This window comes from Fusarium coffeatum (genome assembly GCF_003316985.1).
Source record: "Fusarium coffeatum strain FIESC_28 chromosome Unknown BRIP53273_contig_70, whole genome shotgun sequence".
Classification (NCBI taxonomy): Eukaryota; Fungi; Ascomycota; class Sordariomycetes; order Hypocreales; family Nectriaceae; genus Fusarium; species Fusarium coffeatum.
Window position 1 is genome coordinate 136,961 of NW_022157866.1, and position 25,296 is coordinate 162,256.

Genomic DNA, 25,296 nt, shown 5'->3' on the forward strand with positions numbered 1-25,296 from the left:
GACCGAAGAACATGTTCCGGGCGCCCGTCCCGAGGTCTTCGACGGCGTAACTGTCTTCCTGAGGTTATGTACATGTCAGCCCCATCGCAAAGTCTCCGTTCTCCTAGTCTGAGAAGATGACTTTCCGCACATGAAGATTGAAAAAACTGCATTTTACCAACATGGACTATGGTTGACAGGTGTTGGGCTGCCTGGTCTCACAGATTCGGGAAATCCTTTGGAGTAAGAGGTAAGAGGATTTTTGTTGAAAAGTATGAGAGGCAATACTGACGAAGAGTCCGAAGGATCATCGATATATATATATATATACAAAGTAGGACTGGGCATCAACAGGATGAAACGACCAAATTCTACGACAATCGCAAGAACACGACCGTTCTTTGGTTCGCCGGTTGCTTCTGGAGGTCAGGGCGTTGCTGTGAGTTCGCAAGGCGAACAAAACACCCTCGTGCCATATGCCAGCAACAAGGAGCTACGACTCAGTACGTCCATGAAGTTAGATATATTATGTTTCTCTTGTGGACTGTCTATACCTCGACAAAAGCCACCAACCCGGCGCTCCGGCCAAAACCTGATTGCACTCTGAGTGTCTCGTCCACTAGCTCAATCCTCTGTCTACAACGTCCTACCAGATGTCAGTATAAACATTTCTACTACCAAGGTACTTTGACTAACATCTCCTCAAGTTAACCAAGGACGTCAACGGGCAGATTACTAAGTCCGGGCATGTTCTTTACGAGAAGAACTGGCCCTTCAACTAAGTCTTTTGACCACCGGTCTGTTCTTGCGATTTAGGTAACGCTTGATCAGAGGCTGACGGGTTAACTATTATCTACAGATGATCCCCGCGTTAACCAAGCATTCTAAATTGCAGAGAAGAGAAAGGATATCATCAAACACGGGATCAGACGGAATCTCACAAAGGTCCAGACGAAGGACAACGGCAAGCCGTATAGTCGCCGTCTGGAACAACTTCTCAGGCTATCTTTCTTCATCACTTTGGAGCAGGAACCTCGCACTCACACTATCGAATGCATCACACGACATGTGCAGCCAACAAATTCGACTCGGAGTAAATCAACAGTAGCATTTCCGTTGATGCCTGTGCTTAACTATTGTACCTAGTCGGAGCAAGGCGGTACACATGCTCTCATGATCGTTATAGTATTCACTGGAAGTATGTAATAGAGTATATATCAATCCGAACCAATATTATCATTAATTTTGGGTGAAATTCAACCCGGGTATCATCGTAAAAGTCATGCATCTAAATCTAACAAGCCCAAAACCTTTCTTCTTTTCTATCCGTCTTTTTCCTCTAGTTAGTTCCAAACAATAGGCCAATTGCCGTGCTTTCGGGCATAGGTCTGTTCCAAGCGTCTAAAAGCCTCTCGTGATACATCCTGGTGATACATTTGGCACCAATCCTCGATCTGCTGTGCAATGATGTAGTCTTGTCCAGTGATGTAGAGGTATCGGTAGAGATAGTCGACTGCGTCATCCATGCCTTCGCTTCGGTTGTGGTTGTCGCAAGAGTGGTTGAGTTTGCTGCAAAGAGCATACGACCAGGGCGCAGCGTACACCTTGAGTCCACCATTTGTTCCTTGGTGCTCGAAGACAATCTCATTCTGCTTTTTGGCTTCTTCGAAGAGAGAAGTCTGCACATATCGGGGAAGGAAAAGTTGCATTGAGCTGTTGAGCCATGATTCGCCAAGGCTGCCCTGGGCGGAGGTGTTGGCGAAACTAGCAGCGTTGCTGAGAATGTCGCTTTCCTTTGAAGCAGGGTCGTTGAGTAGAAGCTCGACGTCATGAGTTGACTCTCGTGAGCGAAGGTAGAGAGTGTTGACAGCGCCGTCAACCGCAACACATTCTACGCTTACGCCGTATTCGTTCAGATACTCGGCCATCTTTTGGAAAGCATCGATGATTTGTTGTCGGCTTAGTCCGGGGTAATCTTGGAAGATGGAGGAGGATGCCATGGCAGAACCAGCTGAATGGCTTGAGAGAGTGACAGGACGGCAAGGGCGAGACTCCATCTCGAGAACGTGGCGGGAATTGTTGCAACCCATGATGAATATTGAGTGAGATTTGTGTGTTGATGGAAAGGATGTGATATGTGATACGGAAAACGAAGGAAGTATTTGTATCTGGAGAGATACAAATGTCAGACAAAGAGTGTATCAAGTGTTGTTCTTCTGAGATTCTGTCCACCAGATCCAAGGGATGTGTTCCCGTATATATATTCATGTTCCTCTATGCTAAACAACGCTACCAGAGACAGAAAAGTGGTCGCACATGCGCCCGAAGCGGTTAATCCATCACAGAAATTCACGTCAGCCGCAGTATCAACTGTAACGTAGGAGTAGGAGCGAGGAAGAAATGGAGACCAAGCCGTTCTTAGGTGGCACCGCCCTCGTGTCGATCAAATACGAGGGTGTTTACCCGCAGCTGGCGTTCCCTTTGAGCCTTGCAATCCACCTTTTTCTCCTCAGCTGTTCCAGTAGCGTGGGAGAAGGAATTCAATGTTTCTCGCAAAGCACAGATATTTTTAGATGGTGAGGACTGCAAACTGCATTAGTCCTACGCCAAGGCCGTTGAGCGCTTAGAAAATGTGGTCGTGATGGAGTATTTAGCATAAAAAGAACAAGAACATCGCGTCAACCGCGAACTGCTCTGCTCTCATCATGAGTCGTTAGTTAGATCGAACCCACCTCGTACATATCTCCATTGATGAATGAATGACTGCATTCCGTATTCAACTGCATATACTGTCTCACAACTTATCAGATTTTTCACTCTCAAGTCATACAAAAAGATTAAGTTGCAGATTTCGAGTCCATCCATGACGATCATGTTTAAAGCTGTTACCTCAGACTGTTTCATTTGAGGCACAGATATAACAGATTTCTCGTTTAAAGTGCGAAGATGTCACGATCCGAAACGACACGCACGCTATGTTCATGTTCATCATTCTGAAGCGGTTCGGTTCGTGGGGGCGGGGTCATATGGTGTCGCTCTTAAGACTAAGGGTCTTTTTTGCTGCAAACCATAGAATGGATGGTCTGTGTGGATATTGCTTCGGTTCCTGAATATTTCCTTACCGAGATAACAACCCTTTAAATGCTGTGGATACTCGAGATTCATTCATCTTTTATTGTTATGCAATGTCAAAAGGCACATTACAACTCTATTCAAACATTTTGGCGCTTTTAAACAAAGGGGAATGTGGCTATGGCTGCGCTAATAACCTGCCAAGCTCGCACACTACACTGAGGTAGGACTGTGGATTCTGTTCTCATCGCAAACCATGATGCCCTCACTTCCCTGATTTGAGGCTCTCAGCTATGGTTGCTTACCAATGTAGCATTTGCATCTTGTTGGTCTGATTGGATTTGACTCGGAGGCAACCAAGGAACCTTTTTGTGGAGGGCAAACAATCCATTCATCACTTAGCAACAGAGTGGATAACTCTTGCAGGACATTATGGGGTATTCTAAACAATAGAGAGAGTCTAAAGGATGAAAGGGGTGACCCTTATAAAAGTAAAGACGAGGCTCTCGAGTCCAGATATTAAAGTACCTCGAATTCAAGAGACGAGATGAAGAAAGTATCAGTAGAATAATGCCTGACATCGGAGTTTATAATCAATGGAATGGAGACGAAAGTCCCCTAATGGCTCGTGCGCTGTAGCAACCACCTGAAGCTGCTTCTTCTCAACTGGGAATAGGGCGACAAGAAGCAATTACGTCGTAGGACGTCAACTGGAAACCTGCCAGGTCTGGATCTGGGTCTGGCTTCTTCCATTTCCAATTCCATTCCCAAAGCAAACCTGCACATCCACCTCCACTACGTTACTCTCTACCTTACTCTACACTCTAATCTTTTTCATTTCGTCACCGGTTTCCTCTTCCATCCTTATTCCACACGCGACTTGTTCCTGCTACTGTATCTTATTGCTTCTGCGCAACTTGGTGTCGCCAATACTTTCCACACCTCTAATCTAACTTTCCCCCTTGTTCATTCTACCACTACAACATCCATTATCTGCCGTTGCCACGTTTCCACTTTGCTACCGCCAACACCAAGACCATCGCGCGACACCAACAATTCCGACTTTTGCACAATTCCTAAAACGACGATAAATAGCCATCATGTCGGTCGATATTGAGCCCTTCGAGCTTTCCTTCAAGCGTGCGTCATCTGCGATAGACACTAGCGGGCCCTTGAGAGCTTGGAATTGACTTCTTTGCCAGGCCCCTTCACCACCGAGGTTTCTCAGACCCTGACGCTCAAGAACCCCAACCCGACTCCTGTTGCCTTCAAGGTAGGTCAATCAGCAGTCCTAATACGATAGACTTTGCTGATAAGCTTTGCAGGTCAAGACAACCGCTCCCAAGCAGTATGGCTGCCCCTCTCCCTAAACCTTCCGAATCGCATACCTGACACCTTAATAGATACTGTGTCCGACCAAATGCAGGCCGCATCGAGGCCGGCCAGAGCTTTGATGTATCTGGTGAGTGAGCTTCCACGCAGCTCGGACAAGCAGCCATTAACAATTGCACAGTTCTCCTCCAGGCGATGAAGCAGGATCCTGCTCCCGATGCTAGATGCCGCGACAAGTTCCTCGTCCAGTCTACAGCCATTACCGCTGACAAGGAGTTCGCCAGCGTCGCTGCCGTGGTATTTACTCCCCAATCAACATTCAGACCCAGTTTCAGTTAAACTTACACAATGTACCAGCTCGAAACCACAGACAAGGCTTCGCTTATTGAGCGCAAGATCCGAGTTAACTGGTTGCCGGCCGGTCCCGATGGCGAGGCTCATCGGCCAATGTCTACGCCCAACAAGGCGGCCATCGCTAATGGCGTAAGTACTGATATTACAGATTCGAGATACTGTGTCTGATTCCAAATTCTAGGCCAACGACACACCCGATGTTTCTCGCACTTACTCTTCTCCCATCGTCCGAGATGAGTCGCCTTCCAACGCACCACCTCCTTACCAGTCTCCCCAACAAGGTTCCCACGAGGAGGAGCGACCCAGATCTATGCAGTCTGATATGGACGCCAAGAGCGCCATTTCTCAGGCCGCAACATCCATCAAGGAGACTGCTGAGTTAACCTACGAGGAGCTCAAGGCTAAGCTTGCCCAGGCTGAGCAGCAGCTCGTGTCTCTTAAGGATAGCGGCCTCCGCCAGCGCAACGTCAAGTCCGATTCCAACGATGATGAAAAGCGACCTTTGGCCCAAACTGCCCAGGCTGTTCAGCAGACCGTTGAGGGTGTGCCAGTGCAGATGGCTGCCATCCTCTGCTTGGTCAGCTTCCTGCTTGCCTACTTCTTCTTTTAGACATAAGGAGAAGATGTGGCCCCAGGATCTTTAAGATGAAATTAATAGACAGGCCTGATGACGCTTATGATAACTCAGCTGGGAGGCATAGGATCCCCGGATGCATATATCTTCAAAGTATGGCAAGGGCAAAACCTGGGAAGCAGATCATACGATAGGCGGGAACATGCAGTGTTAACGAGCCGATACCTCACCGAAGCCACTGGAGGCCTTGAGCAAAAGCACCAGCAAGCAGGTGGTTTCGCGATGAGCTCGGCGATGAATAGCTGTATTTGGAGATGGACGATGGCTATGGGGTTTGAAAAGCGATGGGCGAAGGAGAGGAGAGCTTCCCACGGGGCGACTTTGACTGTACACTCTTAACTTGAGCCATCCTCGGCTCTCGTATTTTCTTGTGTCGTACTATTCTGCTGTTTGCGTTTACTGAGAACTTTGGCGTTCTAATTTATTTTGTCACTACAAATCTATGTTTCCTGCAACTTGTGTCTTTGGTGACTGTTAAGCAATTTCCGCTCGGATTCCAAAATGTCTATGCTTCGGTCTGGAACATTTTAGGGTTGTACGGAAAATTACAAGCACTTAATCGATGGTGATCGTCATTTGAAAGATCTCATGTGTTTCTTATTCATAGCCTAGAACGCCTTGCGCAAAAGATCTGCACTCTATCGTGCTTGTGCTATGATCTAGTCTTTTCTAATGCTCACAACTCGTAGCGAAAGAGTCAAAACCGTAAAACCAAAAGTCATATCGGCTCCTTCTGTCAACAGAAGAGCCACTACCTCGAAAAACCAACTATTAAAATGTGTATTCTATCGCATGCTTTTGTGCTCCCTCTAAATAGACTCAATCTCAGACTGCTTCCAGTCGGCGACAGCACCGCCTCCAACGAGACGACCACCCTGCTTGCGCTTGACACGGCAAGACATGCCAACGTTCTCATCAAAGATGAAGCGCCAAATGGCGTAGCACCAGCTCTCGTGGCGAGGCAGGGGGTCGTAGAATTCGGAGGCAATGTCTCGCACAGCGTGGAGACGGGTCCAGGGGATGGCGGGGAAATCGTGGTGCTCGTTGTGAAGACCGACATTGTAGGTAAACCAGTTGAGAGGTCCGTAGTAAGAGAAGGTCTCGGGCACGGGGATCTTGTTCTCGGGATCACGAGCAGAGGGGGTGACGGTCTCGTAGACGTAGTGCTCGGCGATGAAGTGGCCAGCTAGGGGGTGCAGACTTCCGGCGAGGAAGGAAGAGAGCAGGAGGTAGAGCAGAGAGTTGACGGAGGCGTACTTGAGGAGGATAAGATCGAAGGTGACCTGGACAAGGATGTTGAGGGCGTGGATGCCGGTCAAGGGAATGCGGTAGATGGCCATGGGTCGCAGGGCGTAGAAGAAGATCTGGAAAGTGCAGAAGAAGGCCTTTCCGAGAATGGAGTCAAGGAAGACTGCCTCGAAAGCGGTAGGAAGATCGGTATCGAGGCCATCAACGCCGAGGGACTTGTGGTGAGTAAGATGGTAAGGCTAGACACATAATTAGCAAAACTTCAGCATTCGAGATACTCTCCAGGATGACATACTCGGAACGAAGCGCTGTAGGGAATGCCGATGGGAAGGTTGGCAAAGATAGCGATCAAACGGTTGGCGCGAGCGCTCTTGAAAGCCAAGTTATGCGAGATCTCGTGAATAGCGAGAAACAGGTTCTGGTTGGCAGTCGCGCCGAAGACGTAGGCGACAGCCCAGAACTTCCATGAGAAGAAGGACGTCGACTGGAGCATCCATGCGAGGAAGACCTGGAGAGATACAACGCCGAGGACGACCCATTTCGTGAGAGGTTCGGGACCGCAGAGCTTGGTGATCTGTAGAAAGGCTAGGTTAGCGACGGATATTAAGAGAGAGGGATTGTAGCGGTACGAACCTCGGGATGAGCCTTAATGATGGCGAGACGACGAGTTCGATGAGGTTCCTCGGTATACGTCCAGAAGAAATCGTTTGTCTTGTCGGCAGCGTCCTGCGCAGGAGCTGGGGAAGGGCTATCGCCCTTTGCCCTCGAAGTGACAGTAGAAGAGTTTGTCGCCGGCATTTTTTCCTTTTTCCTTTTCCTTCAACAAACAAGAAAGATGAAAGAACGAAAAGAAAAAGTGTGGGAAGCTTTAATTTTAAAAAGGAAGCTCAACATTTGCCTCTCCCTATTTGTCCCTTGAACTTCTCGAATGCGGCGTGGAAAATCGTCCAGGGGAAATGTAGCTACGTGGACCCTAAGGCGGTGAAAATGTTAATTGGGAACTTTGGGCCAATGGGGGAAGCGGCGGGGGATGGATCAAATTCAGGGGACCCGAGACGAGTGTAGCAAAGCCCGTTTTTGAGGGGTTGAAAGGCGGGGCATTTTGGAAAGGCCATTCAGAGGGGCGAATTGTAGGCGTGGCAGTGAGAACTGGTCTGGCCATTTTGATATTGAGTGAGAGTCCTGAGCTCTGGTTCATCTACAGCTTTTATTTATTCCAGTCTGCATATTGTACTGCAATTCATCAAAACCTCAATGAGAAATGCCATTTTCAAATTAGGGACGATCTGTCCTTCTGGGCAACAAAGTATTTGACAAGGGCGGGAGGGGAAATGGTTCGAGTGGTGCCATTCTGGACCATCTGATCCCATTGATTAACATCAACACCATACGATTATTCAGTATTTGTTGGAATCCTCCTAGCTTCCTCTCCTTATTTTCTCTGCGAGATTTGCAATTCCGGTAATCTGGTAGGGCTATCTTCTTATTAAGTGGATTCGAATAAATAGGATAGATGATATGAATCTCTTGGTTGTTTGAGTGCGAATACGAATACTGAAATGTTCATATCCAGGAACTATACGGTGATTTGTATACAATCTACACATGAGGTCCTCTCGTCCACTGGAAGCCATTCGCTTGATACTTCATGGCGCACCTTATAGTACCTAGAGGGTGGTGATATATGCGAGCCTCTTAAAATTGGCAGATTACATATCAGAATGGATACTGTCATATCCTCCGTTGACTAACGGAGTAGCTCAAGGTGGAAAGCAATAACCACTCTCTGTATCTATTGACAGACTTCGAATGTCTGATTCGATGAGCAATCAGCCATAGAACGAAGGCTGAGATGGATGGGAAGTTCCATGTGACGCCAAGTCTCTGTGTTCTTGGCAAGAGGTCTGGTTGGTCTGAGTGTCGAGGAAGGTAAGGTTAAATTAAGACGCGGAGCCTCAACCTCAACCTCCGCTTCTTCAACGTCGTCAGCTTCACTTCTATCATTCATCACGGTGGAAAACAACTCGAAATTTCTTATCAATTCACACAAGCGTCACCTGCGACAAAATATGGCCCGCCTTTGTATCTTGATCGAGAAACACTGCCAACTGCACATGCCTGACTGACCATCTGGGGTATCTACTTGTTATCTCTTTCTTCGAAGCTCCTCTGCTCTCCAATCTGAATAAATCATTCCTTTCGCTTTCATTTCATGTACTCATTAAAGACCGTTTGATGGGCAAGAAAAGACGCCAGATACTGTGCCGGCCGCATACTGATCGATAATGCCCTGCACACTGGCATACGTGCCAACTGTCAGGAACACAATACCAATCGCGATCAAGATCCAGTTCAAGATGTTACCAGCAAGATCGGCAATCTTGTTGTGATGTCGGCCAACTGCCTGATCAGCTTTACGCATTCTGAAATAGGCAACACCCCAGAAGATGAAGCCGAACCAACTATCGAACAGAGATGACATCACGGAAAGAACTAAGAGCGAATGTTAGCTTCTGTCGGTACTAGTCTCTGTTACGCGCAGTACTTACGGGAGTTGAAGAATGGGATAACCATGGCAATGATGAAAGCAAAAACCCAGGTCACGAGCAGAATACCGCTCCAAGATCCCCAGCCAACAACAGTGTGGCTGTTCAGATGCTTCGAGTTGCGGAAAAGGCGGAAGAACACGAAACGAGCCGAAACGGAAGCGTACAGACAACCGAGGAAGATGATGGTCGGGATCATAAACGAGAACGAGACCTTCTTGTACAGATCTTCCAGCGAGCCAAAGGCCGGTGCTGTCACATACTGGTTGCCAGTATAGTCGTATACGATGGCTCCAACAAGACTGAAAACGATGATTTCGGCAATTGTGCACGCCCAAAGAGCCTTGGGGAAGTCACGAGGATCTCGCATCTCAGCAATGAAACTTGGCAGGGTGATCTGGCCGATGAAGGTATAGCTGATGTTGAGAAAGGCGGACATTCCGTTGACAAAGGTCGTTCCTTTGACTGGGATGGCGGTCACGAGAGGCTCGCCTAGCTTTGCCGGGTCGTATCCGAATGGGTGGTCTTGAATACCAGCAAAGATGGCAGCAAGCAACACGGAAATGAAGGTGAAGAAGGCCGAGGCTGTTCCAAGCTTGGCCAACATATCGAAAGTCCTAGGAAGTGAGCAAACCCAGCTGATGATGGCAACAATAGCTGAAAACATGACGGTTCGGCAGCCACCAATGTCGTCCGATTCGGTCATGGTGTTGAGGTACTTGGCTCCGATCAAGACATGGAGACCCTGGATAAATGTGTTGTTGAGGATGAAGCAAACAGCAGTTGCCCACCAAGCCCACTTCTTACCCCAAAACAGCATTTGGCCAATATCGCAGACATCGCGCATCTCTGGGTGGCGGAGGCAAAATTCCCAGAGGACGAGACTGGTGTACAGAACAATGAGAGCAATGACGATCGTGAGGATGATACCGGGCACCAAGCCGAGGACACTATACGACCAAGGGAAACTCATGATAGCAAGGCAAATGTACTCGCTAAAGAGCAACCCAGCGGTCTTTTGCCATGAGCAAGTGCGGTATTGGATTGCCTCTCCTTGCTCTGCAGCCAATTGCTTATCGAGAATGGCAGAGCTGGATTCTTCTGAGTCGGAAAAATCACGTCTCACAAATTCGGGGAGATCAGCAATACGAGGACCGACAGTGACGCCTGCCCCACCAAATAGAGATGCCCATCGCGACGAGGGTGTTTGAACTTCAGATTGGCGACGCTCAGGGTCAGGACTTCGACTTCCGCTTCCAGAACCAAGGGATCCTTTTTCGGCCATTTTGATCTGTCGAAACACAATGCAAGTGTTTGTTGGGACAGTTAAATGGTGTTGTATGTGGGGCTGGGATACCGATGTATCACCAAGTTAGCGATGATGATATCGCAATAAGATCAAAAGAAGAATAAGAGCCAGGCACAGAACACAAATAGGCAAGTGCTGGATGAAGGTTGCAGAAAAGAATGGGAACCAGCCTGCATTTAAAAGGTCTGGGGAAAATCTCTCTTCTCAGACATTATCCCTACATTCTACAACAGGTTACGATGCCAACGATCCCTTCCAAGTTACTGTTGGCCACACACGCAAGGTTCAAGAGCCTGTTCCCTACCCAGGGCGTGGAGGTTTACTGCTAGACTGAAATTGGGAGTTGTTTAGTCGTCAGTCTCTGCAATTGCCCCTTCGGACGTCCTCCTTATCACTCCTCTTTGGTCCTCTTTTCTAGCAAAGCTCGCGCTAAGATGACATTGACTCTCAAAGTGCTACGCAACACACCACTCATGGAGGATCACACGTTCCACACACCTCGGAGTGCAGCCAAATGTCTACTAATGTTAGATAGGTGCAGACAAATAGCCGTCGTATATCCACACGGAACGGCGAACGGTGCCCCCACTCGGCCCACGCGATGTGCCGAACATCCGTACTAGGCCTGTCAATAACCCCGACGACCCAGACTGAAGCTGCACGTCAGCCAGTAAATCCCATTTGGGTCACATCATCGTTTAAAACGCAAAACCTACCGGAGCCTCCGTCTGGTCGATCACTGGTTTTAAACGTCTGCCTGGCAGGGGCTTGAGGTCCAAGCTATCCCCAGATTTCAGGAAACATGGCGATTAAACTTGCAAGCGAAGTCAAGCTGGGACGATGAAAATATTCAAAGATTTGCAGTGCTAGTCGAAGAATTTTATTCGTTCCACTGTTTCTATTATCCCGAATCGAAATCTCAGTTTTCCGCATTGCCCCAAACAATTCCAAGGTTACAGACTGGGTCGGGTCATAGCTTCTTAGCCCCGGGTCTGAGCTCTAAATTCTGATGGCAAAAAGACGTAGTTTTTACGTACTTGCACGTCGAAGAGGCAAGGCCAATTGCAGTAGCTCGATCTGCAAGTTGTCTCTATTGTTGGTCCCAGAAGATAAGCTCACGAGCTTCAGCTGAAGGGTCGCACGCAATTCAAGCAGCGACTGCGCAATAATCGACTATTGAACGAGGCGCTCGTCAGGTGGATGATCATGCAGCTGCTTACGTTGGTAACAGAAGAAATGTCCTCTAAGGCTTAGGCTACCAAAATAAAGTAGCCTAAGTGCTGGCCTAAGCTATCATAAGGTTATCATATATTTCGTCCCTTATGAGTTTAGTAGCGAATTCTTCTGACACCCTGACGCTGCTGTCACTCATGATGAGGGAGGGCATCTGGTTTGGAACCAACAGCATGTAACTGAGGGACTGATCAGCGCTGTGATGCAAGCTCTTGCAGAATGCAGGGCTAGATGTTACCTCGGTCTCACTCTATCTTTTGAGTATCCTTTCTGCAACAACCTTATCTTCTGGTGTTGGACGGCTGGTCCCTAGACCTTGGACCCTGGATGTGATGTGTTGTCTCCCAGCCGTTATCAAATGCTCGCTCGTCCCACTGTTCACGGGGAGTTGATCAGGAATGATGTGATTTACTATAAGAATACGTGATCTTTGAGTTTAATGAAGGCCGTAGCTTGGTGCGTTGTCCCGACTAGGCCAAGAGGACCCGAGAACTCGAAACATTTACTCCCATCAACAAAGCTGAGAGTGGTCAGTTCTTTCCAGTCCCTGGTGTCACATCATTGGATCCTTGGAAGGCGACATTCAGGCTAGAACAATAGTTTGCGGCTCGTCGGGATGTTCTCGAATTGTCCGATCATGCGATTGAGTACCAGTTCTTTCATGTCATCGCCTCTTGTCCGTGACGGGGAGCTCGGGGAGTTTTATCCTGCTGGCAAGAGCGCATGTCCGTGTGATTGTGGGCCGTTTAAGCTTATTACTTGAGAAAAATGTCGTGAGCGTCCGTGGTGTTGTCTGATATCCACTTGCGACGAGGTTATTGCCAAGCTAGTGCCAAGGGCTGGGCGATCTCTGGGCGATCGAGTTTCCAACCAATTGAACAAGACATTTTTCAACTTCATATCTTTATCACAGGTATCACGTTTAATTCAAATCAATCTCAAGATTTTAATTCTTTATTTTTTAAGCTCTCTTAATAGTAATTTAGTTCAGTATATTATACACCTATAGCAGTTCTCTTTCTTTAGAATCAAGCTCTAGTTAGGTTTTTCATAGTACAGACAGAAAGTATTATAGTTCCTACGTAACTTTTACAGTCTACTAGAATTACATACTAACTCAGCGCATATCGCATGCCACTACATATTAAACCCCAGTGCAAAAAATACCATAGGTCAAAATAGCAAAAGGGTTCGGGCCCCGGACGGCCCTACATCCCTGTCGATCTATGGGTGCTTGTTGTTGCTGTTACTCAGGGTCGTCGGGTATTGTTGTTGTCCAACTCTCCTCCGGGCGGTACAGTTTGACCTGACTGGTTACCCCAGCGCCGTCTGCACCCCCTTCAATTGTCGTCGATTTTTTGTGTTTTCAGTTGTCGTCAGGATTCGAATGTGGGTTGTCGTCAAGTTAGTCGTCGTATTGTTATTAAGTCGATCCCCTTAACCACCCGGCGAGAACAGTTTGACCTGACTGGTTACCCCAGCGCCCCTGCTCCCCCGTGGAAGGAAGGGTAGATCTGACAGTATATATAGGATTGGCAGGTCGTAGCCCTCCTGGTGGGAGGAGTGGTGGTGATGCGGTGAGGCTTTTGGTGGTGGTTGAGGCATCGCAGGCTGGCGGGCGGGTGGCAGCTGGTGGGCCGTTGGCGGCAGCATCTTGCACTGCACCAGCGTGAAGCTTTTCGTTTCCCGCAAAACGCAGCGCCGTGATGATTCACAAGTGTTTTGGTGTTGCCGCGATACATCCCCGCCCTCAATTAATTCCCCTCAACGAGTTGAAGCCATCACCACCACAATATGTCGTCACCACCAATATGCCCACACGGCCAACACCACCAACAGGAAACGACTTGCCGACAGAACACGAAATCCTTTTCGCATCCAGAATGAAGGGAATGATAATTAAATGCACTTGCAATGCATATAATTATCTGAGAGGCCAGCACTAGCTAATGGATGTCTCAACACGACGCGACTCGTCTTATGCAACAGCCGTACAAAGCAGAAGGAAATGGTACATCGCAATTCCTTCCCAAAATACATAGCGCTTGCTACATCTATATGAATACGACATTGCTTAATGTCCAAACACAATGTGCCATGCTGTATCCAGCTACCAAACGATTAAATCAATGAGCCAAAAATTGATAATTGAGCGAGTGTTATTGGAATGGAAAGGAGCAGGGCAAATTTTCAGAGTTTGTGGAATAGATCTGTGTTAGTTTCATGGAGGCATGCGAGGCAAGGCAAAAGGTTCATGACTGAATCAAAGCATGGGCAGAGTGTGAAAAGTTCGAAATGTTGCATGTAAAGACACGAGTATTGTGGCACTGGCACTAATACGCAGCATCTTTTGGAAGTAGCGATAAAAAATTGTCGGGATGTCGCAATATCGAAATATCATTCGGTCGGAATAACAAGAATCGAAGAACTGTTGGATTTGATGCGACGTGGGGGTTGTGATGATGAAGGAGTAAGAAACTCGTGATACGATACGGCGTGGAGACGAGTCTTTGGCAAGAGTGGAGGCCGTGTTTTCCAGGCTAGGAAGTCACGGATTTTAGTATATCCGTAAGCGAAAGTCACGATGTGCTGGAGCCTGGAGCTCATGACAAGAAACAAACCATACCAAATATGATTTATCATGAACCTTATTTCTTTTACTTAGGATCCGTGATCCTCAGGGTCCTTTTATCTTAATCTCGTGATGGGTCTAATATAATGTGTTGTCTTGCTGACCAGGAGACTTGCAACTCTCAGCGAGACTAGAATAGAAGGAGATGGCCTGGTCATCGGTGCAACGTAGGTGTTTAATAGAGGGTTACCTATTGATGCTGTCATCGTTCCTGATCCTTCCTTGCTGCATGTAGGTACTGATCTGCTTTCTTGTTTGGAAGATGTGCTGCAGGCCTATCAAGTCGATGTGACGCTATGCATCAACCCAACCCAGTTCATTCCCGTCGTCTCTGCTTGGTCAATCCAGTCCAAAATAGAAACAATAAACCTGTCTTTTTATGATCTGAAACTTGGTTTACCGTGCATTAGCATTATTTGATGTTGTTTCGATCAAAGATAAGTGAAGAGCTCTTGACTCTTTCCGAGTGACACGTGCCAATCGTCACCCAGAAAGCTTCTACCCCCGTCAACTTGTTTTAGCGGCCGAGTGACGCTGTGGCTGGCCTGAGCTTCTGGGTGAAATGATGTGATGCCCTGTAAATGCGCTACCTTACAGTTTGCTACGCTGTTCTCTACCACGTGAAGATAGCAGACGATAAGCAAAAATTGGCAGCTACTTCGATTAGCCACATTGCATCGCCGTGTGCGCAAGTCACACTCAAACATCCAGCAACAGCCGAGAACCACTGTTAGAGCTACGCTACGTACCGTGAATTTCAGACCAGTCAACCGCCAACTTTTGGGAACTGACCGTCTGTTGTCTTGTCGTGTCTTGTCAACCTCAACTTTACCCTGCTCGAGCTCTGTATCTTCCGTCCCGCCTGGACCCTCTCGCTAGTGAACCGGCCTTAAAATAATATCGCACGCACTTTCACAAGCCAGATCGAAACGAGCCTTATCGATGGGCAAAAACTCCCCTTGAGCAACTCCACACCACCGGGCGAGATCTTTTTAGCTGTCACGATATCCTCCGCTATCGCTTAACCGCACAACCGCTGAACGCAACGAAAACGATCCCGATACCCTCCTCGGCGCGGCCTACGCCTGCCATCTCTTCGCTCAGATGTGGTGGCTATTCAGGGCGCTTTTCAGCTCCATTTTCCTGCTCAGCATCGTCCTCTCGATTCCCGTCGCCTTCGATGTCGGCGGTCGCGACAGTGGGCTGGCTTACAGTCTAGCCCTCTTCCTCTTCTACTTCATATACTCTAGCCTTGAGCTTTTGACGCCCGAAAAGTCACGCTCGCGGTATTTCCTCTCTGGGTTCCTACGACTGTCGCAATGGATCATCATCCCTACCCTTCTCATCTGGGCACTGGGCCAGTTTGCTGTTGACGCTGGCAACACAAACTGGGTGGAGCGAACAGTGGGTGGTTTGTTCAACTCCAAAAGCACAAGCTGGAGGGAATGGATGTTTGGCAGAGATGGTCTGATTGAGACGGTCACGCTGGGTGGATGGGATAATGTGCTACGGTATTCGGGGCCCGTTTTCCAGCTTTTGGAGGGTTTCTGTACCTTGCTGGTCATCCAAGCCGCAGGACAACTTACCAGGTGGCTCGTCAACCGTGGAAGAAGTGATACTTGGCTGGTACGTTTTTTGAAGAATTTTTGAGTCTATCGCATGCTAACAATTTCGCAGATTGTCCTTCTGGTTCTCTCCAGCTCCATCATGGCCAGTGCCGTTTACTTCCTCTGGAGAGTTGCACAATTCCCTCAAATTGGCAACCTCGATGCCACCCTAATCGGCATTGCAATGACAACTGCCGTATTCCTGTGCGCCTTTGGTATCGGCAGTGGTCGCGGCAATCCTATCGAATCATCGCTTCTCTTTGCTTACATCGTCCTCTGCATCTACCAAATCTTTACGGATTACCTACCGTCTGAGAATGCAGACCAAACAGAAGGCCTTGAGAACTCCGAATCTGACATTCCTCCTCTGCCACCTGTCATCATGGCATCTTACTCAACTTTCCTTCACATGCTGGGTTCATTGCCCTATGCCGTCCACTCATCCTTGGCCCTGCTATATGCGGCCTTCCAAACCATCACACCCTCAGTCATCATCTCTTTAACCTACCGCTCATTAGTATTCTACTGCGCTACACGAATCATCCCTTCAATTCGAGAATCGGGTGCGCGAGCTATGATGCAGGAGCCTGATTGGGAAGATGGAGAGACTGCCAGCAAACTTCTGGGATTCCTCAGCTGGTTCTCACCCTCAATCTTAATAGCTGTCTACACGAGTCTGCTCCTACAACATTTCACCACCAGTGACGGCCCTGATGGCTGGACGCTGAGGGGCGGTGATCCCGAAGGCAGCAACTGGCAATGGGCCAACATCGGACTAACCATGGTGTTGTACGGTGTCGAACTCTACCTTGGCTCCGACGAGCATGATCACTGGAAGGTCGACTAAGCTTCATGCAATAAGATTACCCGAACATGAATGCCGACATATACCCCCGTCGGCAGACTACTACAGACACATGCAGGTGTATTCTCGAACCACAGCCGGTTATAGAAGACACTTTAGAAGGGGGACACGCAACCAATTCCTTTTCTTCTTTCCTCTCTTCCCTTTTTATTTTTCGAAACAACGCACGTTTCTTCGCAGGCAGCATAAAGGAACTGGACTGGGCTGGGCTGGGAATAAGGCAAGTGGGCAAACGGATACCGCACAAGGCGTTGAGGAAAGGGCTGGGCAGTTTCTTTTTTTTGGTTCTTTTTTGTCTTTTTGTTTTCCTGCTTTTTCTAGCAGCATGGCGATGGATGTTGATGATGTTGGCTTATTTATCCCACCTTTTTTAAACGTTAGTTTAAGGTGATGAGGCAATCGCGACATTGCGTGAATTAATAACTATTTTGAACTGTTAAGATTGTGTTGTTGATGTAAATCTTGTAAGTATGGGTAGTGTCTTAAGCAGATACACAATAGATTCTGTGAACTCAAGTATACCGGAATACTATTGGTTTGGATTCATGATCTCTCTCCAGTCTTTGTTGGAACCTGGCGAGGTTGAACATGTTTATCTCGAACTATTGTGTTTACAGGTGCATAACAGAAGAATTGTCCTCTAAGGCTTAGGCTTTCATAATAAAGTAGCCTAACTGCTAGTCTAAGCTAGCATAAAGTGGCCAATTTATTCCGTCCCTTATGCCTCCAGGGGTCAGTCCTTCTGAGGGTTTATAAATTGATTTGCCAGACTGCGCTCTTCGTGTTCTGGCAACATCATCCACACAACGCCAACACAACGCAGAAACCAACAAACAAAGTCGAGTTTCCATCCGGAGAATATTGTAGAGATTCAATACCGGCCTGGATTTCTCTACTATGTGTATTATTTAGCTGTCTGCCACGATATGATGCAATCAGAAATGTCGTGACAAATACCTACTCCGCTACCCTAGACCCACATGTCGATCTTCAGCGACTACCAGTTGTGATATCAAGCGCAACCTTACTGAAACAACGTAACAATCTCTATATCGTACAAACAAGACATATAACAATGGCGGAAACATATACAACAAAGGGCTTACCGGAGCCGCCCTCCATCTCCGTCAAGACGATCCCTATGGCGGGCCTGCTCGTCGACGTCTACGGCCTTGAGGAACTGCCTGCCAATGTCCCAGTCTCATGTCTCTGGCTGCTTCACCCTAGGACCAGAACACGAGCAAGAATGCACGATATCGCCAAACGTACCATCTCAGCATACACGTCACACGCTGGCGAAAACCCCAAGCGGGGTCTCATCGCTTTGACCTTTGACATGCCCAATCATGGAACCAGACTTGTCAGTGAAGAAGCGAACCATGCCTGGGATAAAGGCAATGTGACGCATGCTATTGACATGTTTGGTATGGTCAAGGGTGGCGTGTCTGACATGAGAAATCTGATGGATCTTGTTTCTGGATATTTGGGTCGTGAAGTTGACGCTCATGTTTGTTTGGGATGGAGCTTGGGCGGACATAGTGCTTGGCAAGCTTTCTTTGGAGAGAAGAGGATTGATGCGGCCGTGGTGATTATTGGATGTCCTGATTTCCAGAGTAAGTTTGTGATGAGAATGAGGAGAGGATGAAGCTAATGAGAGGATAGGTCTTATGAGCGATCGTGCTGCGCAAGCAAATCTTGACTGCGGCGTTGATTTCATCGGAAGCAAATATTTCCCCAAGGATCTCATCGGAACCTGTTGCTCTCACGACCCCAAGACATTACTCTTTGGTACTTCACCCATCCCATCTGGATCTCTATCAGATGCCGAGCAGTCTCGCCTACGAGGTATCTTGGATGAGCGCATTAGAGGCAAGAAGTTACTTCTCTGCTCAGGGGGCGATGATGCTCTAGTTCCATATGCGAATGCCAAGCCCTTCGTCACGATGCTGAAAGAGGCAGTGGGTGAGAAGGGTTGGTACCGTGATGGAGGCGTGGAACTTGATGATAGAGTATATGAGGGTATTGGACATAGATTCAGTGCTGCCATGGTGGAGGATGCTGTGCGGTTCTTGGTGAATGCTGTTGAGAAAGGACCACGAGGGAAGAGCCAGACAAGAGAAGGAGCGAAGAGCGTTCTATAGAGGCACAGCATGGATATATAGATCGTTGATAGACAGAAATCTTTAGAGTCGGATCATCTATGTGTTGAAGACTTGGCGCCCACTCTACTTCTTACAAGCCAAATCACTATCATCAAAGCCCTCAGGGAAATGGCCCTGCCACACGCCCCAAGGATTCCTCTTAGCTCTCTTACCAGCAAGAACTTCACCTGTGCCATGCGGATCATCCTTCCACTCTCCCAAAGCCAACCCAACGCCCTTCATCGCATCCTCCTTGTCCTGATCTTTCGACGCCGCTGTCATCCCAGGTGGGTCTATACCAATAAAGTTGACCCGGTTGAGGTCGAGTCCTATAGCTGAGCAATGCCCATCCACAAGCCGCTCCTTCTTAAAGCCATGGCTGACGATGGTGATGTGCGTCGGCAATGTTTTGAAGCGAGAGTAGATTAGTGACTGGGAGAAGAGGATGTTGTGGTAGGAGTCGAGAGCGCGCTCTTCTAATAATACGGACTTTCGAGATTCTTCATCTGACAATAGACCCCAGTAATCATTCGCGGTTGCGATGTTCTTGTACCCAGCTGCCTCAGAAATCTGTGTTTCTTTGCGTGTTGCGGCTCTGACAGCATTGTCAGTACATCAGAACATGCTCAAGCATCAAAATACATACCCAGAGAATACTAGCCATGACTTTGAAAACTTTGTTGATTGGGGATCAAATTGCGTATCAGTTCGAAACCCGATGTCTTTATCTGTATGGTGTTGCCTGGCGTATAGATCTTCGGAGAGGGCTGCCACCCCGGCTTTGATATGCTCAACAAAAGTTGGAGTCTCGCCTCTTTGAAAGTCAGCTATGAGCCATTCATTTTCGTCTTGGCCACGTGTCGGGCCGCCGAGCCAAACTCCGTGGCAGCAGACGATGATCAGGTGCGTGTAATCTGTGGATGTCATGGTGGTGCGGATAAGTGAGTGCTGAGTTGGCTAACGATGAAGTATAATGCCATGAGGGGATTCAGAAGCCGTGAGTTACGGTGAGGGTCTGATCATGTGATATACGAAGCCGGGACATTTGAGTTGTTTAAGATTACAGCAGTCAAATTCATGCTCACATCAAGAGAAGGTTTATGGTAGATCAGGATGGGCAGTACCCTCAATTCTCCTATCGTACAGACTTGTCCCATACACTTTCTCCTCCCAAATCCTGACCCTTCTATCATTCGCTTTGTATAATACAGTCAAGTTTTAGGTATCCAAAACATTCCAGCCATCTCATAAGTCGTTCGAACCTCACGAAACTCTCCTGCCGCCAGCCATCTGGGGGTCGGCACTGTCCTTTGCCGCTCTCGTCCTTGCAGCTTCTCGGGTCGCCATTGCTCGCTCTCTCTCAGCCGCCGCAACCTCCTCAGTGAAACTCTCTCTTCTATCTTTCCACGTCATAACGGGCTTTCCCTTCTTCTTAGAGGACTTGGCAGTCTCCTCATCGACCTTGAAGGGGGACTGGGTTGGTGCTTTGGGCTTTTTGGGGTACCCGAAGATTTGGGTATGGGTCTTGTATTTCATGTGCGGGATAGCTTCGTACCCTCTTAATTGGGCCATGGTTTCGCTGTGTCTCTTTTTGTGCTGGGCAACCTGAGTCTTCAAATCGTCGATACGAGCTACTAGTTTCGCAACTGGGCCTTGGGGATTAGGGTTCTTCTTCCTCCGATCTAGGTCTCTCAAATCTTTCGTTAGAGCCTTGATGGTTTGTTCATAACTTCGTCGCTGGTTTGCATGGAACGCAACCTCTCTCTGGAGTGATCTCGTTCTTTTGGAAACTGGTTGCGCTCTGGGTCGGAGATATCCTCGCTCGCGTTTGTCGCTGAAGATCCGGCTTCGATGGGGCGATAGTTCAAAGTGTCGTCTTGCTTCTTTGAACTCACGTTGCTCAGCCTTTGTGAGCTTTCCCTCCCTGGCGAGCTTAGTATATCGATATAATTGAGAACGTCCAGGTCTTCTAGTACCTAGCTCCCTTGTTCGGCGAATACCCTTCAGCGACAATAGTTGTCGAATCAGATACAGACTTCCTGTCACAACGACAGGCCCGCCATTGGCCTTGTCACATGCCCAAGGCAGCGCGCTCGAAATATCAGGCTCTCCGTCGTAGACTTGTTCGGGGTTTTGAAGAAAGGTTCTGGCGTGCTCAGTACCGTAGTTTGCGGGTGCTGGTTGAGGATCGTTGGGGCCTTGAGTAAACTCGACCATAGCAAAATTATCGTGGGGCTGGACGAGCTTTTCGATGATGGCTAGCAGAGGCTTATCCTTGCTGGCTGACACGCCCATAACCCAAGTCACTGGCTGCTCCGGAGTCCGTAAACGCTTGTTGACATGGTCGGCCAATGTTTCAATGCCCAGCATGTTGTGAGCACCATCAACCAAGATATCTCGAGCTTCGACTCCAGAAGCAGGCGGATTTACACGAACTGTTTCTAATCGACCAGGTAGGAAGGGACCCGTTGCCAAAAGCTTGTCAAAATTGACTTGCTGTAACGGAAACAGCTGACGAAAGGCCATGGCTGCACACAAAAGATTCTGTACTTGGTAACTCTCAAGCTGCCATTTTGAATTGTCGAGGGACATGAGTAAAGGTTCGCCTTTCCATGTGAGAATAATATCTGTGCCTATTGATCGGGCGTGCTCTCGGAGAACATGTATGACAGAAGGGAGGTTAGTGTGGTCAACGATACAGGGGACACCCTTTTTCATGATTCCAGCTTTGACTTTGGCGATGTTTTCGATGGTGTTGCCGAGGTATTCTTGGTGATCAAGACCGATCTTGGAAATGACAGTAACAGCCTTGTGCTTCATGACATTGGTCGCATCAGTGGCACCGCCCATACCAACCTCGACAATACCATAAGGAACGTGCATCTTGTTGAAAACCCGGAATGCTGTTGCCGTCTCGGCTTCGAATGGAGACAGGCCTTTTGGATCATCACCATGCTGTTTTGCCCAACCAGTGGCAACTCGGTCCCATTTCTCCTGAACATGCTGCATTTCCATCTCGTACATGCGTGGATTTACATAAAGGCCGTTTATGGTGACTCCATTATGCTTCTCTGGAAAAGCAGGTGATGTGAAGCTTCCGTAACCGATACCAGCACCTTTGAACATGCCCGCGAGAAAGGTGCATATTGAGCCTTTGCCATTCGTTCCAGCAACATGGATTCCCTTCCAATCTTGAATCTTGGGAACAACACGTTGGATGCGATCCAGACCCAGTCGAATATCTCTGTAGCCTTCTGTTCTCTTTCCTTTCAAGACACGGTTGATGCGGTTAAGAGCGAACTTGATTTCCTGACTGGAAGACATATTGAACGTTCAAGTGAGACGGCATCTCACCAGAGCCCGGCGCTAGGGTTCACTAATGCCGTTTGAGGCTCCTGAGATGCTGGTTGAAGCTATCCCAGGGCGAGGTGATGAAATTGGGTGATGATTGAAAGTTGCGGATTATCATCGACGTCAAGACATGAATGAGTCTTGACTCCGTAAGGCCATTAATTTTCACCGGGGGCAATTGATGTTGAAAGTAGTGGGGTATTTGGTCATTGAGCTCCAGCCACACGGTCCCGACTCCCGAATGCCGATGGAAGTGGTCTGATATGGCGCAGTCTGTGGCGGTGCAAGCTATATTCTAGCGAAATCTCGGGCTCGTGTTGATTGGCTGATCAAACACGATACACGTGAAGTCAACGCGCACGCGAAGCCGCTTTAGAGCCGCAATAGCTCTTGCTCTTCTAATTGGCTTTCCAGTTTTATTGCTCCCTCTATCCCTTGACCCCCCCGCAACGCAACCCCCTTCGCCCACTGCCCACTCCGTTCTTTCATCCTCTCCACTGGTTAATTACCCGCTTTCACGCTTCACGCCTTCGTCTGGCTTTATCAACTTTATTGCGTATCCGGGCAACGACATCATCGCCGTTATATCGAAGTGCATATTCCATCCATGAAAACCGTTTCGCAATCTTCGACATATTCTTCTTAAACGTTTTGAATTATTATTCGGCTTTTTTCGTCGGTCCTGTCATTCGCTTTCAAAATTTCCAACCATGGGCCTCCCGTAAGCGCATCCTTGTTTTTTTATGACCCCATCCAGTACCTTCATTGTCATTGCGCCGACGTAGTGATGCCCCGGTCGATCGATCTCGTTGTCGTCGCTATCACCGTTGCTTCACTACATCAGCGCAACGGCTCGCTGCTGAACTTGCGAATGCGAATGCGCTTAGCCGTTATTTAATATCGTCCGCTTCGTCCTTTGCATAATCGTCGCAGTAGAAGGCCTCATTCCGCCAAAATGTGCACTTGTTAACCCGTTATTGCAGATTATTCATTGCCCCCGTCGAGTCAGATGTCCAGTCTAAGACTGCCGACAAGTGCAGTGCGACATCGCCACCCCGCTCCAGTATCCGTCGCACACGTATTGAACGCCGCGCCGCAGCCCTCCGACGCATTTCCCTCCGTGAGCGCCTCGCAGACGGCTCACTACAACAATCCAGCTCTTTGACCGACCGAGATGGCCAGTCCGTACCGTGGATTGAAGCTGGGTTCCCACCTGACAGCGACCCTGCGACAAGGCCGTTGCGCGATGTGCTAAGAGACATGAATGCATCCGACGAGCCTAGAAGAGGCCGAATTGAAGAGCATCTACACTCCTTATTTAGAGATAACACCAGTGCATCTGTACCTGGTCAAAATCCATATGCTCCTCCAAGTCACCAGAGATTTCACTGGCCGGGATCTGCGATGGTGAGTTTATGAATTTGATACCCCCGGGTATCAATTTCGAGTTAAAATTGTGCTAACACTCAAACTAGACAAGGCCAGTGCCTCCCCGACCAGTTCCTGAGGATGACGAGGGTCCAAGGCTTCCCCCGATCTCGTTGCAGGTTTCGTTGCGCGATCTTTCGGCTGACGGCTTTCGTTCAACGGTAGTACCGCAACCGCGACTGCGCAGTCGGTACGCCGATGGGCTTGGTGACCGTGAAAGAAGCATCAGCGCCGAGCCATGGGAAACTCTTCTGTCTACCCTGACCCCTGATCCTCAGCCGCCCAGCGCAGGGTCTTCGTTTGCTTCGAACATTGCTTCTCAGAGCGCAGGCGTCATGGCTGGCGACTCTTTTCATGCCCCTCATGTGAATCTGGATACAACAGTAGACCAAGCCTGTGAGTCTGGCTGTGAAGGCTCTGAGACAGAGGAACACGATCATACTCAAACTGTATTGGATCGAATTCGACGACGTCGAGAGGAGATGCGACGTGTTCGCGTACGGGTGCCCGATCTTAGCATTGATGGCCCTGCGGGTAGAAGGGCTGCTCGAGACAGGGATGCAGTCACTTGGGGACCGAGACCCCGAAGATCCGCAGATGGCCCAGCGACCGACAACTTGAGACGTGCCAGATCGATTCGAGATCGCACAAATCGAGATGGTATTCTACGATCGCGTCAAGCCTGGGTGGGACATCTGTCTGTAGGCAACTCGGATGACGAACAACCCTCAGAACGAACAAGACATAACCAAGAGAGCCCTGCAGCATCTGGAAGCACCACGCATGCTGGGGACGAAGACTGGATGAGCATGCAACATATTGTGCGAAGCCTGGCGCGACGCGAGGATATCCCCGATGAATGGTGGGCTGGGGCTGGCCTCAGTCGAACCCTACCTGGTGATGGGACGGAATAGAAGGAACTGGTGCTGTCAATTTTTATTCGATCTTCAGCGGTACTTTGAAGAAATGGGCGCCTGTGTTACAGGACAGGCCCGAGGCGTTATACAGGAAAAGCGGAGCAGGATCGGAACTGATTACTTGTATTATAACTGTATGTTCGTTCATAGCTTGGCTCTACGTAGAGCACCAAGAAAATCTAATGAGAGGCAAGGTACACTATGCCGCCATCTTCGAATCCTTGGTCGTGTAACCACGTGAATTGACTGATCGATCAGCGAGTGCGAGGGCTATCTAAGGTGGCCGGTGGCCAGGCCTGAGATTGTATGTTAACCGGGCGGTTTCGTTCTTAGGTGGCTTGAAGGGCCTTGTCTTCGGGACGGCTACGTGCTGTTTGAAGAGTCATAAGTAAAGAATACGAGAACATAAGGTTGATATCAGGCAAGATTGTTTGATCTTTGATACGGCCCAACGGTCCAGCATGAGACTGGTGAAATCATCGAAGTCTATTATTCCCTTTGGCCGGGATAAGTAAGGTTCTGTGAGTAAACACAACTCCAAGCACAACCATACCATGCAGGTCAAGTATAGATATATCTTGATTGGTTCCACTTTGTGCTCCTCGGAGGTATTTTTGTCTTGGAGCCAGAAGTAGAGTGAACTTAACT

The 25,296-nt window shown here is 48.5% G+C and overlaps 9 protein-coding genes across 9 annotated transcripts; 4 read left to right on the forward strand and 5 right to left on the reverse strand.

Annotated features, from left to right (window-relative positions):
• Positions 1–1,322: 1,322 nt before the first annotated feature.
• Positions 1,323–2,069, reverse strand: FIESC28_03352 (uncharacterized protein; the record flags this gene model as incomplete). The annotated part of the gene is made up of 1 exon (XM_031157501.1): positions 1,323–2,069. The coding sequence occupies one exon, from the start codon at positions 2,067–2,069 to the stop codon at positions 1,323–1,325; it is 747 nt and encodes a 248-aa protein (XP_031018474.1).
• A 2,082-nt stretch (positions 2,070–4,151) lies between these two features.
• FIESC28_03353 (uncharacterized protein) lies at positions 4,152–5,347 on the forward strand (the record flags this gene model as incomplete). The annotated part of the gene is made up of 7 exons (XM_031157502.1): positions 4,152–4,191; positions 4,254–4,324; positions 4,377–4,399; positions 4,455–4,513; positions 4,565–4,680; positions 4,741–4,866; positions 4,919–5,347. 7 exons carry the CDS (start codon positions 4,152–4,154, stop codon positions 5,345–5,347), a joined length of 864 nt encoding a protein of 287 aa, XP_031018475.1.
• Positions 5,348–6,180: 833 nt separating this feature from the next.
• On the reverse strand, positions 6,181–7,417 carry FIESC28_03354 (uncharacterized protein; the record flags this gene model as incomplete). The annotated part of the gene is made up of 3 exons (XM_031157503.1): positions 6,181–6,858; positions 6,915–7,193; positions 7,253–7,417. 3 exons carry the CDS (start codon positions 7,415–7,417, stop codon positions 6,181–6,183), a joined length of 1,122 nt encoding a protein of 373 aa, XP_031018476.1.
• A 1,423-nt stretch (positions 7,418–8,840) lies between these two features.
• Positions 8,841–10,450, reverse strand: FIESC28_03355 (uncharacterized protein; the record flags this gene model as incomplete). Its single annotated transcript, XM_031157504.1, has 2 exons — positions 8,841–9,112; positions 9,169–10,450. The coding sequence occupies 2 exons, from the start codon at positions 10,448–10,450 to the stop codon at positions 8,841–8,843; spliced, it is 1,554 nt and encodes a 517-aa protein (XP_031018477.1).
• A 4,993-nt stretch (positions 10,451–15,443) lies between these two features.
• On the forward strand, positions 15,444–16,793 carry FIESC28_03356 (uncharacterized protein; the record flags this gene model as incomplete). The annotated part of the gene is made up of 2 exons (XM_031157505.1): positions 15,444–15,965; positions 16,017–16,793. 2 exons carry the CDS (start codon positions 15,444–15,446, stop codon positions 16,791–16,793), a joined length of 1,299 nt encoding a protein of 432 aa, XP_031018478.1.
• A 1,093-nt stretch (positions 16,794–17,886) lies between these two features.
• Positions 17,887–18,952, forward strand: FIESC28_03357 (uncharacterized protein; the record flags this gene model as incomplete). Its single annotated transcript, XM_031157506.1, has 2 exons — positions 17,887–18,424; positions 18,474–18,952. 2 exons carry the CDS (start codon positions 17,887–17,889, stop codon positions 18,950–18,952), a joined length of 1,017 nt encoding a protein of 338 aa, XP_031018479.1.
• An 84-nt stretch (positions 18,953–19,036) lies between these two features.
• On the reverse strand, positions 19,037–19,879 carry FIESC28_03358 (uncharacterized protein; the record flags this gene model as incomplete). The annotated part of the gene is made up of 2 exons (XM_031157507.1): positions 19,037–19,547; positions 19,599–19,879. 2 exons carry the CDS (start codon positions 19,877–19,879, stop codon positions 19,037–19,039), a joined length of 792 nt encoding a protein of 263 aa, XP_031018480.1.
• Positions 19,880–20,215: 336 nt separating this feature from the next.
• Positions 20,216–22,276, reverse strand: FIESC28_03359 (uncharacterized protein; the record flags this gene model as incomplete). Its single annotated transcript, XM_031157508.1, has 1 exon — positions 20,216–22,276. One exon carries the CDS (start codon positions 22,274–22,276, stop codon positions 20,216–20,218), a length of 2,061 nt encoding a protein of 686 aa, XP_031018481.1.
• A 737-nt stretch (positions 22,277–23,013) lies between these two features.
• FIESC28_03360 (uncharacterized protein) lies at positions 23,014–24,645 on the forward strand (the record flags this gene model as incomplete). The annotated part of the gene is made up of 3 exons (XM_031157509.1): positions 23,014–23,024; positions 23,287–23,710; positions 23,779–24,645. The coding sequence occupies 3 exons, from the start codon at positions 23,014–23,016 to the stop codon at positions 24,643–24,645; spliced, it is 1,302 nt and encodes a 433-aa protein (XP_031018482.1).
• Positions 24,646–25,296: the final 651 nt, after the last annotated feature.